At 51.5% G+C, this 14,359-nt stretch overlaps 1 protein-coding gene across 2 annotated transcripts in view; it reads right to left on the reverse strand.

Moving 5' to 3' along the window:
- LOC116955840 (coxsackievirus and adenovirus receptor-like) overlaps positions 1-8,828 on the reverse strand; it is a 53,892-nt gene extending 45,064 nt beyond the window's left edge. The window contains exon 1 of one of the 2 annotated variants that reach the window (XM_076053671.1): positions 8,667-8,827. In XM_076053671.1, the coding sequence (XP_075909786.1) occupies positions 8,667-8,751 (85 nt within the window). In that variant the 5' untranslated portion in view covers positions 8,752-8,827. Of the gene's footprint in view, positions 1-8,666 lie in introns of both variants that reach the window. The other variant, XM_076053670.1, reaches the window with a different exon arrangement.
- Between the last annotated feature and the right edge of the window lie 5,531 nt (positions 8,829-14,359).

Consider the following 14,359-nt stretch of genomic DNA (forward strand, 5'->3'; position numbering starts at 1 on the left):
TTCCTTTGTCAAGGCACCTTAATTACTCTCACACAGCTTAAAGGTCGCGGTCTGAGCGTGGCTGTGTTTCACTCCAGCGCTGTCCTCGAGACAGCCTGGTCCCTTCACCTGATGAAGGCCGCTTGTGTTGTGGCCGAAACGTCGTGATTTTTGTTGTTTTATATTTTTACCTACGTCACTTTACCGAATAGAACCAAAGAGTATGGATCCTTGCAGTCACGAAAGCTTCAAATCTAGAAAGGATTTTATAATGTCGGTCCCTATTTTAACGCTCCTTTGGTGTCGGTGTAACACGACACTTGCTCCTCATGGTGGGGACCCCGGGGTTCCACAAGCCCCCCGGCTCTCGCACAAAACTGCGTTGCGACGTCATTTCATGTCTGTCGAAGGCGAACGGCGCGGCGAAATGTTCCTCTCGACGAGCCCTACGCGACGCGCTAATCACAGTTTCAAATTTCGATTTAAAGCTTTCGTGACTGCAAGGATTCATCTTCTTTGGTTCTTTCGGTAAAGTCACGTAGAATGAGAATAAAATAATAAATTGATAAAATAAAATAACACAATAATCAGACAGTCTCGTCCCTTCATCTGATGAAGGCCGCTTGTGTTGTGGCCGAAACGTCGTCAGAATTTTATTGTGTTATTTTATTTTATCATTTTATTATTTTATTCTCATTCTACGTGGTGACTTTACCGAAAGAACCAAGGAACAGAGTTTAAAAGTTTTGTTTCTTCTGCGCATTCGCCCTCGCTGCTGCGCTTGGACGGACACGACAACGGGACGGAGCCGCCAAAAAATAAAAAATTATCACGATTTTGACTTCCGCCATAAAAGGTTCACTGCTCGAGAGGATTTGGGGCTTGCACAGAGTGCACAAAAAATGGTCAAAAGTCCGAAACAACGGGACTGCACCCACCCTCGCCGACGCTCGCCACCCTTGCCACCCTCGCCACCCTCGCCGACGCTCGCCACCCTCGCCGACCCTCGCCACCCTCGCCACCCTCACCGACCCTTGCCACGCTCGCCACCCTCGCCGACGCTCGCCACCCTCGCCACGCTCGCCACGTTCGCCACCCTCGCCACCCTCGCCACCCTCACCGACGCTCGCCACCCTCGCCATGCTCGCCACCCTCGCCACCCTCACCGACCCTCGCCACGCTCGCCACCCTCGCCGACGCTCGCCACCCTCGCCGACCCTCGCCACCCTCGCCGACCCTCGCCACCCTCGCCACCCTCACCGACCCTTGCCACGCTCGCCACCCTCGCCGACGCTCGCCACCCTCGCCACGCTCGCCACGTTCGCCACCCTCGCCACCCTCGCCACCCTCACCGACGCTCGCCACCCTCACCGACGCTCGCCACCCTCGCCACCCTCGCCACCCTCGCCACCCTCACCACGCTCGCCACCCTCGCCACCCTCGCCGACGCTCGCCACCCTCGCCACCCTCACCGACGCTCGCCACCCTCGCCACCCTCACCGACGCTCGCCACCCTCGCCGACGCTCGCCACCCTCGCCGACGCTCGCCACCCTCGCCACCCTCACCGACGCTCGCCACCCTCACCGACGCTCGCCACCCTCGCCACGCTCGCCACCCTCGCCACCCTCACCGACGCTCGCCACCCTCGCCACCCTCGCCACGCTCGCCACGCTCACCACCCTCGCCACGCTCGCCAGCTTCACCACGCTCGCCACCCTTACCACCCTCGCCACCCTCGCCACGCTCGCCAGCTTCACCACGCTCGCCACCCTTACCACCCTCGCCACCCTCACCACGCTCGCCACCCTCGCCACGCTCGCCACCCTCACCGACGCTCGCCACCCTCGCCACCCTCACCACCCTCGCCATGCACGCAGCCACCAGACCGGGTCGTCGTTAAGGTCGTGGCGCGTGGAGTCGCTCCACCACGCCACGCCCAGATTGGACCGTTCGGTGCGGCGATTCGGCTCGTGGCGAATTACCCGACACCACGCCGCGCGTGTGCCCGAGAAACGCTGGGCCGTGCCGAAGCGATAGCCAGATGCGAATGATGATCAAACACCGAAATAACGAGGTCGTACTGCGTCGATATACACATGATTATTTTCAAACGCTACCAAGACAACTTTTCTCTTTCATCACGTTGTGGATGATATCGGTCGCGAAATCCCTCCTACGCGTTAAACTAACTTCACTCTTACGCAATTACCATCGGGTGGATAGCATTCAACGAGATGCCCGATCGTTTAGGCCAGGGGTCACCAAACTACGGCCCGCGGGTCGGATACGGCCCGCGACGTCAGGCCATCGGGCCCGCCGTCAGAGCCTACGCTCTGACGTTACCATGGTTTCCATAGCAACACACACACACAAACACGCATCTTTCCCGCCCCCAAGTATTGAACAGAATGATTATGCGGCCCACGCTCGTCATTCTATCAGTTATCCGGCCCGCTGTGAAAAAAAGTTTGGTGACCCCCTGGTTTAGGCGCTTCGGGCCTCCGCGCATGGTTACCGATAACCCTGACTCGAAGCTTTCGTGACTGCAGGAATTCATACTCTTTGGGTCTTTCGGTTAAAGTCACGTGGATAGGTTCAAATTAAGTAGCGAAAAACTCTGCTCCTGAGGACGACCGCTTGTGTTGCGATCGAAACGTCGCAGTTTTTGCTTTTTGTTATTTTCTCTGAACCTATCTACGTGACTTTGCTAGAAAGACCCGAAGAATACCGATAATCCGTTTCCGTTTCCCCCACCGCCGGGGCCGATGGCTTGTCAACCACTCGGGATGGGACAAAGAGAGAGAGAGGAGGGGGTGGTAGCAGGTTACATGCAAAGCACACTGTCACCAAACGAGAATGTCCGGAATGATGAATCAAGAACCCACGTGGTCACTGGTGGTTGGGAGATGTTAACTACCTCGCCTGGTACACAGGAGGTCGCGGGTTCGATCCCGACCCTGACAACCGATGTATATTTGGGGTTTGCGTTTCTCTCATCATCACCACGGTGGCTATGAGATGTTAACTACCTCGCCTGGTACGCAGGAGGTCACGGGTTCGATCCCGACCACTGCTGTATATTTGGAGTTTGCGGTGTCTCTCTCTCTCATCATCACCACGGTGGCTAAGAGATGTTAACTACCTCGCCTGGTACACAGGAGGGCGTGGGGTTCGATCCCGACCCTTTGAAGCCAGCTATATATTTGGTAGTTAACATTTCCTAGCCACCATGGTGATGATGAGAGAGACACGCAAACTCCAAATATACAGCAGGCGTCATCAGGGTCGGCATCGAACCCACGACCTCCTGTATACCAGTCGTGGTAGTTAACATCTTCCAGCCACCGTGGCGTCCAAGATCACGATCTCGTTCGAACATGACCCCACCGCCCACACGCACTGCTCCCTGTCATCTCCTTCCGCGTCATCTCCTTCCGCAAAGCCATTCACCCACCCACTTGGACACACGGTGGTCACTTGCCACTCACCAACTCGGCAACTCGCCGAATCAGCCATTCTCGCTCACCCGCTCGGTCGCTCACCCGCGCCGGTCACTCACCCGCTCACCCGCTCGGTCGCTCACCCGCTCGGCCGCTCACCCGCTCGGCCGCTCACCCGCTCGGTCACTCACCCGCTCACCCACTCAGTCACTCACCCGCTCAGTCACTCACCCACTCACCCGCTCACCCACTCGCTCGGTCACTCACCCAGTCACTCAGTCGCTCACCCACTCACCCACTCGGTCACTCACCCGCTCGCCCACTCGCCACACTGCAAGTCACAGCCGTCTACAGTTTCTTACAACTTTATTCAGTCACTCACTCATCCACCTACCCACACACAGTCACTTAGCCCACCAACTCAGCATCCATGTCAACCCCTTATCAGTGTCCCTGCCTTATCACGGACCAATTCAGACCTTATTGGTCACCCCGTGCCCCTTACAAATCTCAACGTTCATCCTACAAAGTCCCATCGCAAGGGCGAAGCACAAAGAGGCAGAAATATTTATTTATTTTTTACTCAATTTCCCCGTCCAAGTATACGGGTTAACCGTACGGGTTGACGCTGCACGACCCCGTCGCAGCCACTCACCGAATCGGCCGTTCGCTCACCCGCCCGGCGTTACCCACCAGCCCTTAGCCCAACAGCACAACGTACACGGGCGCGGAAATGAACCAACGCAAGGGAGCTGGGGAGTCCAAGAGGGCACGGGATTCAAAGACCGAGACGAACATCCACCCACGCCATCGCCCACGCCACCACGAACCCGTAAGCGCTGTCTGGGTGAATAACCAACAAACGGCGATATATGCGACGACGATGATGATGATGACGACGCGCATGCTACCCAGGTGTTAACAAGGCTGGGGGGGGGGAGGGCGAACGTGGGCTGACGTCAAGTCACAACAATGCGGATTTAAGTTCTTGCAACCCTTACCCCTGACGGGACTCACGACGCGTCACGAGACCCACAAACCCCCCACCCCCCGTGGTGCTTCGCGCGTCCGATCCAAGCGCTGTGGGTGACTACCCGCAGGTGGGGGCCATGGCACAAATGGACAAAGGGTCCAGCAACTTCCTTCTCCCCGCCAGAGAGCCCCCACACGAATTGTGTGGGGGCCAAGGGCTGTCGGCGGAGCCAGAGAGGTCGAGTCGGGGAACAATACTCACGACCGGATTGAAGCGACGGGAACTCGCCCACTAACCCACTCACTCACTGGCACACTAACCCACTCACTCGTGCACTCACCCACTCACTCACTGGTACACTCACTCACTGGTACACTAACCCACTCACTCACTCGTACACTCACCCACTCACTCACTGGTACACTAACCCACTCACTCGTGCACTCACCCACTCACTCACTGGTACACTCACCCACTAACCCACTCACTCACTGGTACACTAACCCACTCACTCACTGGTACACTAACCCACTCACTCACTCGTACACTCACTCACTCACTGGTACACTCACCCACTCACTCACTGGTACACTCACCCACTAACCCACTCACTCACTGGTACACTAACCCACTCACTCACTGGTACACTAGCCCACTCACTCACTGGTACACTCACCCACTAACCCACTCACTCACTGGTACACTAACCCACTCACTCACTCGTACACTCACTCACTCACTGGTACACTCACCCACTAACCCACTCACTCACTGGTACACTCACTCACTGGTACACTAACCCACTCACTCACTCATGCACTCACCCACTCACTCACTGGTACACTAACCCACTCACTCACTGGTCCACTCACTGGTACACTCACCCACTAACCCACTCACTCACTGGTACACTAACCCACTCACTCACTCGTACACTCACCCACTAACCCACTCACTCACTGGTACACTAACCCACTCACTCACTGGAACACTCACTCACTGGTACACTCACCCACGAACCCCCTCACTCACTGGTCCACTCGCCCACTAACCCACTCACTCACTGGTACACTAACCCACTCACTCACTCGTGCACTCACCCACTAACTCACTCACTCACTGGTCCACTCACCCACTAACCCCCTCACTCACTTGTACACTCACCCACTAACCCACTCACTTACTCGTACACTCACCCACTAACCCACTCACTCACTCGTACACTCACCCACTAACCCACTCACTCACTCATACACTCACCCACTAATCCACTCACTAACTCATACACTCACCTACTAACTCAATCACTCGCCCACTCTAAACTACTTAAACAACTGTAATTTTTACCACGTAAGACACAGTGAGCGATGTCATGGTAGGGATCGAACCCACGACCTCCTGTAGACCGGGCGAGGTAGTTAACATCTCCTAGCCACCGTAATGATGATGAGAGACACAAACTCCAAATATACAACAGCAGGCGTCAGGGTCGGGATCGAACCCATGACCTCCTGTACACCAGGCGAGGTAGTTAACATCTCCTAGCCACCGTGATGATGATGAGAGCGAGACATGCAAACTCCAAATATACAGCAGCAGGCATCAGGGTCGGGATCGAACCCACGACCTCCTGTAGACCAGGCGAGGTAGTTAACATCTCCTAGCCACCGTGATGATGATGAGAGAGAGAGACACGCAAACTCCAAATATACAGCAGCAGGCATCAGGGTCGGGATCGAACCCACGACCTCCTGTATACCTGGCGAGGTAGTTAACATCTCCGAGCCACCGTGATGATGATGAGAGAGAGACAGACACGTAAACTCCAAATATACAGCAGCAGGCGTCAGGGTCGGGATCGAACCCACGACCTCCTGTATACCAGGCGAGGTAGTTAACATCTCATAGCCACCGTGATGATGATGAGAGAGAGACACGCAAACTCCAAATATACAGCAGCAGCAGGCGTCAGGGTCGGGTGATCTGGCCCACCTGGCAGAACACAAAGTGGTTATCGTGGGGGACCTCTTTTTTTATTGCCACTATCAAAGTATGAAAAAATAAGAATTTGGTTTTAGCATTTCCGGCGAAATCAAACTGGCGTTGTGTTCCGATGTTCAAACACCAAATGGACGAAACCTTTCGCGAAGAATCACGTTACCGAATTAACCACACCGCGGTACTTCGTGGCGAGCACTCCAAACAAACGCCGCTCTGATAGCAACTTGCATTGTATTTGAAACTGATTGTCCAACCCCAGAGGACAGCCTTTTTTTCCAAAGACAATGATCAGACGATCAGTATTCAAAGACAATGCTTGTATATCAATAATAATATATGCACGTTCGCCATCAAGAGCTGTGTGTGCTGATTGAACGCAGCGCCGGGTATCTGGTTTGGTGTTTGAACATCTGAAAACTGCGCCTGTTTTATTTAGCCATTAGAGGGTACCCCAAAAACAAACAAAAAAACCCCTATTCTTATTTTTGCTCGTCACACGATTCATCAGTGTCTGTTACTCCACTGCAGCTCCTATAAAGCATCAACTATGAAGTTTCACCAATGAAGCATCACCTATGAAGTAGCACCTATGAAGCATCACCTATTAAGTTTCACCTATGAAGTGTCACTATGAGTGTCACCTATGAAGTGGCACCTATGAAGTTTCACCTATGAAGTTTCACCTATGAAGTGTCACCTATTAAGTTTCACCTATTAAGTTTCACCTATGAAGTGTCACTATGAGTATCACCAATGAAGCATCACCTATTAAGTTTCACCTATGAAGTGGCACCTATGAAGTGTCACCTATGAAGTATCACCTATGAAGTGTCACCTATGAAGCATCACCTATGAAGCGTCACCTATGAAGTATCACCTATGAAGTGTCACCTATCAAGCGTCACCTATGAAGTTTCACCTATGAAGCGTCACCTATGAAGTGTCACCTATGAAGTGTCACCTATGAAGTATCACCTATGAGGTGTCACCTATGAAGTGTCACCTATGAAGTATCACCTATGAAGTTTCACCTATGAAGTGTCACCTATGAAGTATCACCTATGAAGTGTCACCTATGAAGTTTCACCTATGAAGTGTCACCTATGAAGTGTCACCTATGAAGTGTCACCTATGAAGCATCACCTATGAAGCTTCACCTATGAAGCGTCACCTATCAAGCGTCACCTATGAAGCGTCACCTATGAAGTTTCACCTATGAAGTGTCACTATGAGTATCACCTATGAAGCATCACCTATGAAGCATCACCTATGAAGTGTCACCTATTAAGTATCACCTATGAAGGTCGGAATGGCACACGCGAAGGTGATTGTGTCCAGGAAAGACAAAGATGCCCCGTGTAGCCTTCACAGACTGTAGGGGGCAAGTGCTGTCAGCACCTACGAAGAGCGAAACGGAGCACACGAGGGGAGGGGAGTGGGGTGGTGGGTGGGTGGCCAGCGCCACGCCCGGCCGCCTTTGTCTCCCCTAAACTCACACACAACAAAGATCCCCCGTGTAGCCTTCACAGACTGTAGGGGGCAAGTGCTGTCAGCACCTACGAAGAGGGAAACGGAGCACACGAGGGAGGTGGTGGGTGGGTGGCCAGCACCACGCCCGGCCGCCTTTGTCTCCCCTGGTGGCGACGTTTGCTGCTGCGTCTCGTTTAAAGGCCGTGTCGGTCGGATTCGCGGTGCGCTAACCACCTGCGCCACCGCTCCCCGCCGTTACCGCACCGGCTCGTGTGCCAGGCTAGGTTCACTTCGAGACATCAAATGCCCTCACATATCCGCAGCACGCACACCCCCCACCCGCCCCCACACCGTTACAAACACCGCTCGTGTGCCAGGCTAGGTTCACTTGTCAACAAAACTCACGCAAACACACAAAAAACACACAAAAAACCAACACACACACACCAAAACACACACATAAAACACACACACAAACACACATAAAACACACGTAAAACAACACACACATAAAACAACACACACAAAAAACAACACACACACACATAAAACACAGACACAAAACAACACACACAAAACAACACACACACAAAAACCAACACACACACATAAAAACACACACATAAAAACACACACACATAAAAACACACACACATAAAACACACACACAACACACACACACAAAAACACACAAAAAACAACACACACACAAAAACCAACACACATAAAACAACACACAACACACACACACAAAGCCTCGCAAACAAAAACGGCACGACCACCAGCCAGCCTCCGGACTCACCGCCCATGGCGACCGCCGTCGCCTGCAGCAGCAGCAGAAGCCGCGGCAGCTGCCGCCGAGAGCCAGAACCACGGACCGCCGCCATCGCTACGACGTCTCCTCCTCCTCCTGCTGCTACTGCCGCTGCTGCTCCACCTCGTCTCCCGCCCCGTGACGTCACGCCTCAGGTGGGCGAGGGGCGGAGTTCCGGTGGATTGACCCACCCCCCCCCCAAACGCACCCCTCCCCCCACACGCACCCCTCCCCCACACGCACCCCTCCCCCACACCCCCCCCACGCACACCCCACGTAACCCCCCCCCCACGTAACCCCCCCCCCACGCAACCCCCCCCCACGCAACCCCCCCCCCACGTAACCCCCCCCCACGCAACCCCTCCCCCCACGCAACCCCCCCCCCCCACGTAACCCCCCCCTCACATTCCCCCACGCAACCCCCCCCCCACGTAACCCCCCCCACGTAACCCCCCCCCCACGCAACCCCCCCCCCCCACGTAACCCCCCCCTCACATTCCCCCACGCAACCCTCCCCCCCACGCAACCCCCCCCACACCCCCGCCCCTCACCCCATTCGCCCAACCCCCTCCCCCTTCCACTCGCAACGCCTCAGGTGGGCGAGGGGCGGAGTTCCGGTGGACCCCCCCCCAACCCCACCCCTCTTTCCAAGGCCCCTCCCCCTTTCCTTACCCCCCACCCCTCTCCTTTACCCCCACCCCGCCCCTCGCTCAGGTGTGCGGGCGAGTCGGTTGGTTGCCATGGAAACCCGGCAAGGCTGGTACTAGTTCCCCAAGGCCTACAGACAAAATTAACGAAAATAAACACCCTTAACACTGCGAAGTGCTCTTATCACCACTGTAGATTTCTGTCGAGTAATTGTCCAATAATTGCCACAATATATACTGCATGTGACTCGGCCCAGTCGTCCCTGAGCATCCATTTGTGGTTCTCCAATGCCACAGACTCTCGCTCGCCTGCCACAGTAACGTGGAATTTCCACCCCAGGCTCTGCAGGGCTGTAAGTGAGAGGCGAGCCAACAACCACTGCCTCAATGCTTCATTTAAACAACAAATGTAGCTTTTGACACGTTTGCAAGATTTACCGCAATGCCATAAATATATCACCGGCCTATTTATCTACTGCTGGATGAAGACTGCTCCAATAACTAAACAGCGCTCTTAAATATGTTTTGTGTTAATTACTTTTATTTATATATTCGCTGTGTACCAGCGATGGATTGACCGTGGCCGATGATGGCAACGATGCCATTACACTTGCTCAATGATGATAATGATGATCGTTGTGATGTGAATTTGTTTCGATTTAAAGCTTTCGTGACTGCAAGGATTCATCTTCTTTGGTTCTTTCGGTAAAGTCACCACCACGTAGAATGAGAATACAATAATAAAATAACACAATAAAATTCTCACGACGTTTCGGCCACAACACAAGCGGCCTTCTTCAGGTGAAAGGAACAGACCTGTCGGGACGACAGAGCTACAATGTTGTGATGTTGTTTCGCAGTTCAGGGATTGTGGGAAACGGGAGTTTGGCATGATCTTGTGAATTTTAATGAAATTAAAAATGTATATGCAAAAAAAAGGTTCCTAAACAAAGCCCACCCTTCAACCGCCCCAGGCTTTGAAGTGAACATGCCAAGGTTAAATTTTGATTTAAAGCTTTCGTGACTGCAGGGATTCACATTCTTGGTTCTTTCGGTAAAGTCACCACCACGTAGAAGGGAAACAACAAAATAATAAAAATATAAAACAATAGTTTTATTATTTTTAAGAACGTGTCAAGGTTGCTATCAGGGGCGGAGCCAGGATTATTACTTTGGGGAGGCTGACTTCAATATTCTGAGATATCTCAGTGTGTTTATGTTTTCCAATGGGCGCCATAAATGTACAAAACTAATCTTATTGGATTTGAACGCGGAGTTTATTAGTAGGTCGGAGCCGCTGACGTGGCTAATAAGTTCGATAAGTTCGAAAGGCTACCGCTCAAGCAGCCTGCAGGGCAGCACACAAGGTGGCAGCCTGCAGGGCAGCACACAAGGTGGCAGCCTGCAGGGCAGCACACAAGGTGGCAGCCTGCAGGGCAGCACACAAGGTGGCAGCCTGCAGGGCAGCACGAGGTGGCAGCCTGCAGGGCAGCACAAGGTGGCAGCCTGCAGGGCAGCACACAAGGTGGTAGCCTGCAGGGCAGCACACAAGGTGACAGCCTGCAGGGCAGTACAAGGTGGTAGCCTGCAGGGCAGCACACAAGGTGACAGCCTGCAGGGCAGTACAAGGTGGTAGCCTGCAGGGCAGCACGAGGTGGCAGCACAAGGTGGTAGCCTGCAGGGCAGCACGAGGTGGCAGCCTGCAGGGCAGCACACAAGGTGGCAGCCTGCAGGGCAGCACACAAGGTGGCAGCCTGCAGGGCAGCACGAGGTGGCAGCCTGCAGCATTTTGCAGCAACCGGATATCCGGTTATACCGATTACCGACTTTCGCAACATTTCAAGGGGGGCTAAGCCCCCCAGCCCCCCCCCCCCCCCCCCTGTGTCTCCGCCCCTGGTTGCTATAATACATCTATGTGGTTTACATCCTTGGGCAAACTACTGGGTATATATACTGTATGTCGTACACTGTACCTCCAAATTAAACGAGTTATATCTATGGGACCTTTTTTTTGCCCAGTATCAAAGTGTAAAGTAATCCGCTCCATGCCCCCTTAACTCACTGTCCATCACCATTCCCTACCCCTTTACAAAGTATGGAAAATAAGCATGGCTTTTTTTTCCCTTTGCGTTAATAAAATTAGGCGGTGTTTAGATGTTCGAACGCCGCACAGATACCTTTTGCAAGGAATCAACTAACTCAACCCGAGCTCTGGTACCGTGCATTGCCCTTGTACTGTGTGCCTTTTGTGGCGTTCTCTGGTCCGACACTGGTACAGAGACGAGGCCCTAAAGAAAGCTGCTGTCTCTGTTTGCACAGTTTACTGCAAGTGTACGCGCGGTTAATGCAGCACTTTGTTGCTTGCAAAAGTTATCGATTTGGTGTTTGAACATCCTTTTTACAACCTCTTTTATTGCCAGAACGGGGGGAGGGGGGGGGAAGAAACCTCTTCTTATTTCTCACGTGTGCGATGACTGCGGCTGCGTTCGTGGCTGTGGACAAACCCAACTAAATATTGCGCCAATGTCAGAATATTTACTTGTGCCGCAGGAGGAAATCCGAAAAATCTAATGAAGCTCTTTTCTCACAAGACGTCCAGTAGGAGGAGCCACGGGGTAAAAAACGTCACAACGACGACAACAACAAAACACGACGGATAGTGCAAAGTACACGAACGGTAAACAAATGATCCAACGCACAAACACAAACAACACTCAACCATGCTCAATCCTAGCAGGCAAAGACCCACTGAGCGATTAACTTGTATTTCAAAACGCGACGTTGGCCATCACAGATTATAGCAGCTCAATGAAAGTGGCCTCATCTTTCGGTGAAGTCACGTTGAAGGGAAACAATAAAATCATAATAATATACGTAACAAAATTCTCACGACGTTTCGACTGCAACACAAACAGTCATCATCAGGTGTGAAAACCAACGGCAAGAAACATTTGGAAAACGGGACATGGGTTCTTGTCTCTTTAAGGGCACAGCGTTTCAAATGTTTCTCGCACGTTGGTTTTCACACCTGATGATGACCGTTTGTGTTACGGTCGAAACGTCGCGAGAATTTTTATTGTTTTATATGTAATTTTATTGTTTTATTGTTTCCCTTCAACGTGACTTTACCGAAAGAACCAAGAATATGAATTACTGCAGTCACGAAAGCTTTTAAATAAAAAAAATTGGCCCTCATCATTTGGACATTTTACATCGGCAAAAAATAATCGAACATAGTCTAAACGTCGGCCCAAACCGCCGTCGCTCGTCCAACGTCGCAGTGTTTACTTGAAACACTGTAGCCTTAAAGAGATAAGAATTCAGGTCCTGTTTTCCAATAATAGAGGGTGGGGGGGTGGCTAGACACTAGTCTATATATATAAAAAAGGGAAATTTGTGAATGTGTGTGCATGTTCGAAATGTTTAGCGTACTTTCCGACTTGCAACACACTTGAAATTTGGCATGTGGGTAGCTTCCTGACTGTACACAATGCAAAAAGTATAAAAATATACTTTGTATATGAATTAATGCAAAAAGTATAACAATATACTTTGTATATGAATTACTGCAAAATGTATAACAATATACTTTGTATATGAATTGCTGCAAAAGTATAACAATATACTTTGTATATGAATTACTGCAAAAAGTATAACAATATACTTTGTATTTGAATTACTGCAAAACGTATAACAATATACTTTGTATATGAATTACTGCAAAAAGTATAAAAATATACTTTGTATATGAATTACTGCAAAAAGTATAACAATATACTTTGTATATGAATTACTGCAAAAAGTATAACAATATACTTTGTATATGAATTACTGCAAAAAGTATAACAATATACTTTGTATATGAATTACTGCAAAAGTATAACAATATACTTTGTATTTGAATTACTGCAAAACGTATAACAATATACTTTGTATATGAATTACTGCAAAAAGTATAACAATATACTTGAATTACTGCAGTCACGAAAGCTTTAAATCAAAATTTACTTTGTATTGGGGGGGGGAGCGCAATAATGCATATATTTTGCACGGCAAGTGAGCGGTGACGTCACACATGACGCTGCCGCGGTGACGTATGTGACGTCACCGCGGCAGCGTCACGCAGTGTGCCTGCTGACGTCACGCATCCCCCCCCCCCCCCCAAAACCCTCCGCGTCGGCCGTGTAGGGGCCGTCCATAAATGACGTCACGCGATTTTGGACGGTTTTTGACCCCCCACCTCCTCCCCTCGTCACACGGCGTCACAAAAAGTCAGACCCACCTCAAATATGACGTCACAAAGCTCTGTCTCAACCCCCCCCCCCCCAAAAAAAAACTTTTCCATTTGAAAATAAAACATCGCTTTAAACTATCGTCATTGTCGTGCGTATTTAATGTGGCGCTGCATTCTGATGTTGTAGGAGTGTTGTTATAACAATTATATATTTATTTAAAGTTGCACATTTTGATGTGACGTCACATTTCTCAACCCCCCTCTCCCCCCCCCCCCTTAATTATAGATTTGAAGCTTTCGTGACTGCAAGGATTCATACTCTGTTTTTTTTTTTGTAAAGTTACGTATGTAAAATAAAATAAATGAAAACAACTAAATTTAATCACGACGTTTCGGAGGCAACACAAGCTTCCGTCTTCAGGCGGAACAGTCACAGCAAAATAGCTGTATCAAGTGCAGAGATCTCAGACACCCGATATTATATACAGGTTAAGGGGGGGGAGGAGCCAGGAGTGACGTGGGTGGGGAGGGGAGGGCTAAGTTAAGGGAGGGGAGGAGCCAGGAAGGGACGTGGGTGGGGAGGGGAGGGCTAAGTTAAGGGGGGGGGGAGGAGCCAGGAAGGGACGTGGGTGGAGAGAGGGGGAGGGCTAAGTTAAAGGGGGGAGGAGCCAGGAAGAGACGTGGGTGGAGAGGGGGAGGGCTAAGTTAAGGGGGGGAGGAGCCAGGAAGAGACGTGGGTGGGGGGAGGGCTAAGTTAAGGGGGGGGGGAGCCAGGAAGGGACGTGGGTGGGGAGGGGAGG

The sequence above is a fragment of the Petromyzon marinus genome, chromosome 62, assembly GCF_048934315.1.
Source record: "Petromyzon marinus isolate PM22_M1 ecotype Great Lakes invasive population chromosome 62, UKy_Petmar_22M1.pri1.0, whole genome shotgun sequence".
Classification (NCBI taxonomy): domain Eukaryota; kingdom Metazoa; phylum Chordata; class Hyperoartia; order Petromyzontiformes; family Petromyzontidae; genus Petromyzon; species Petromyzon marinus.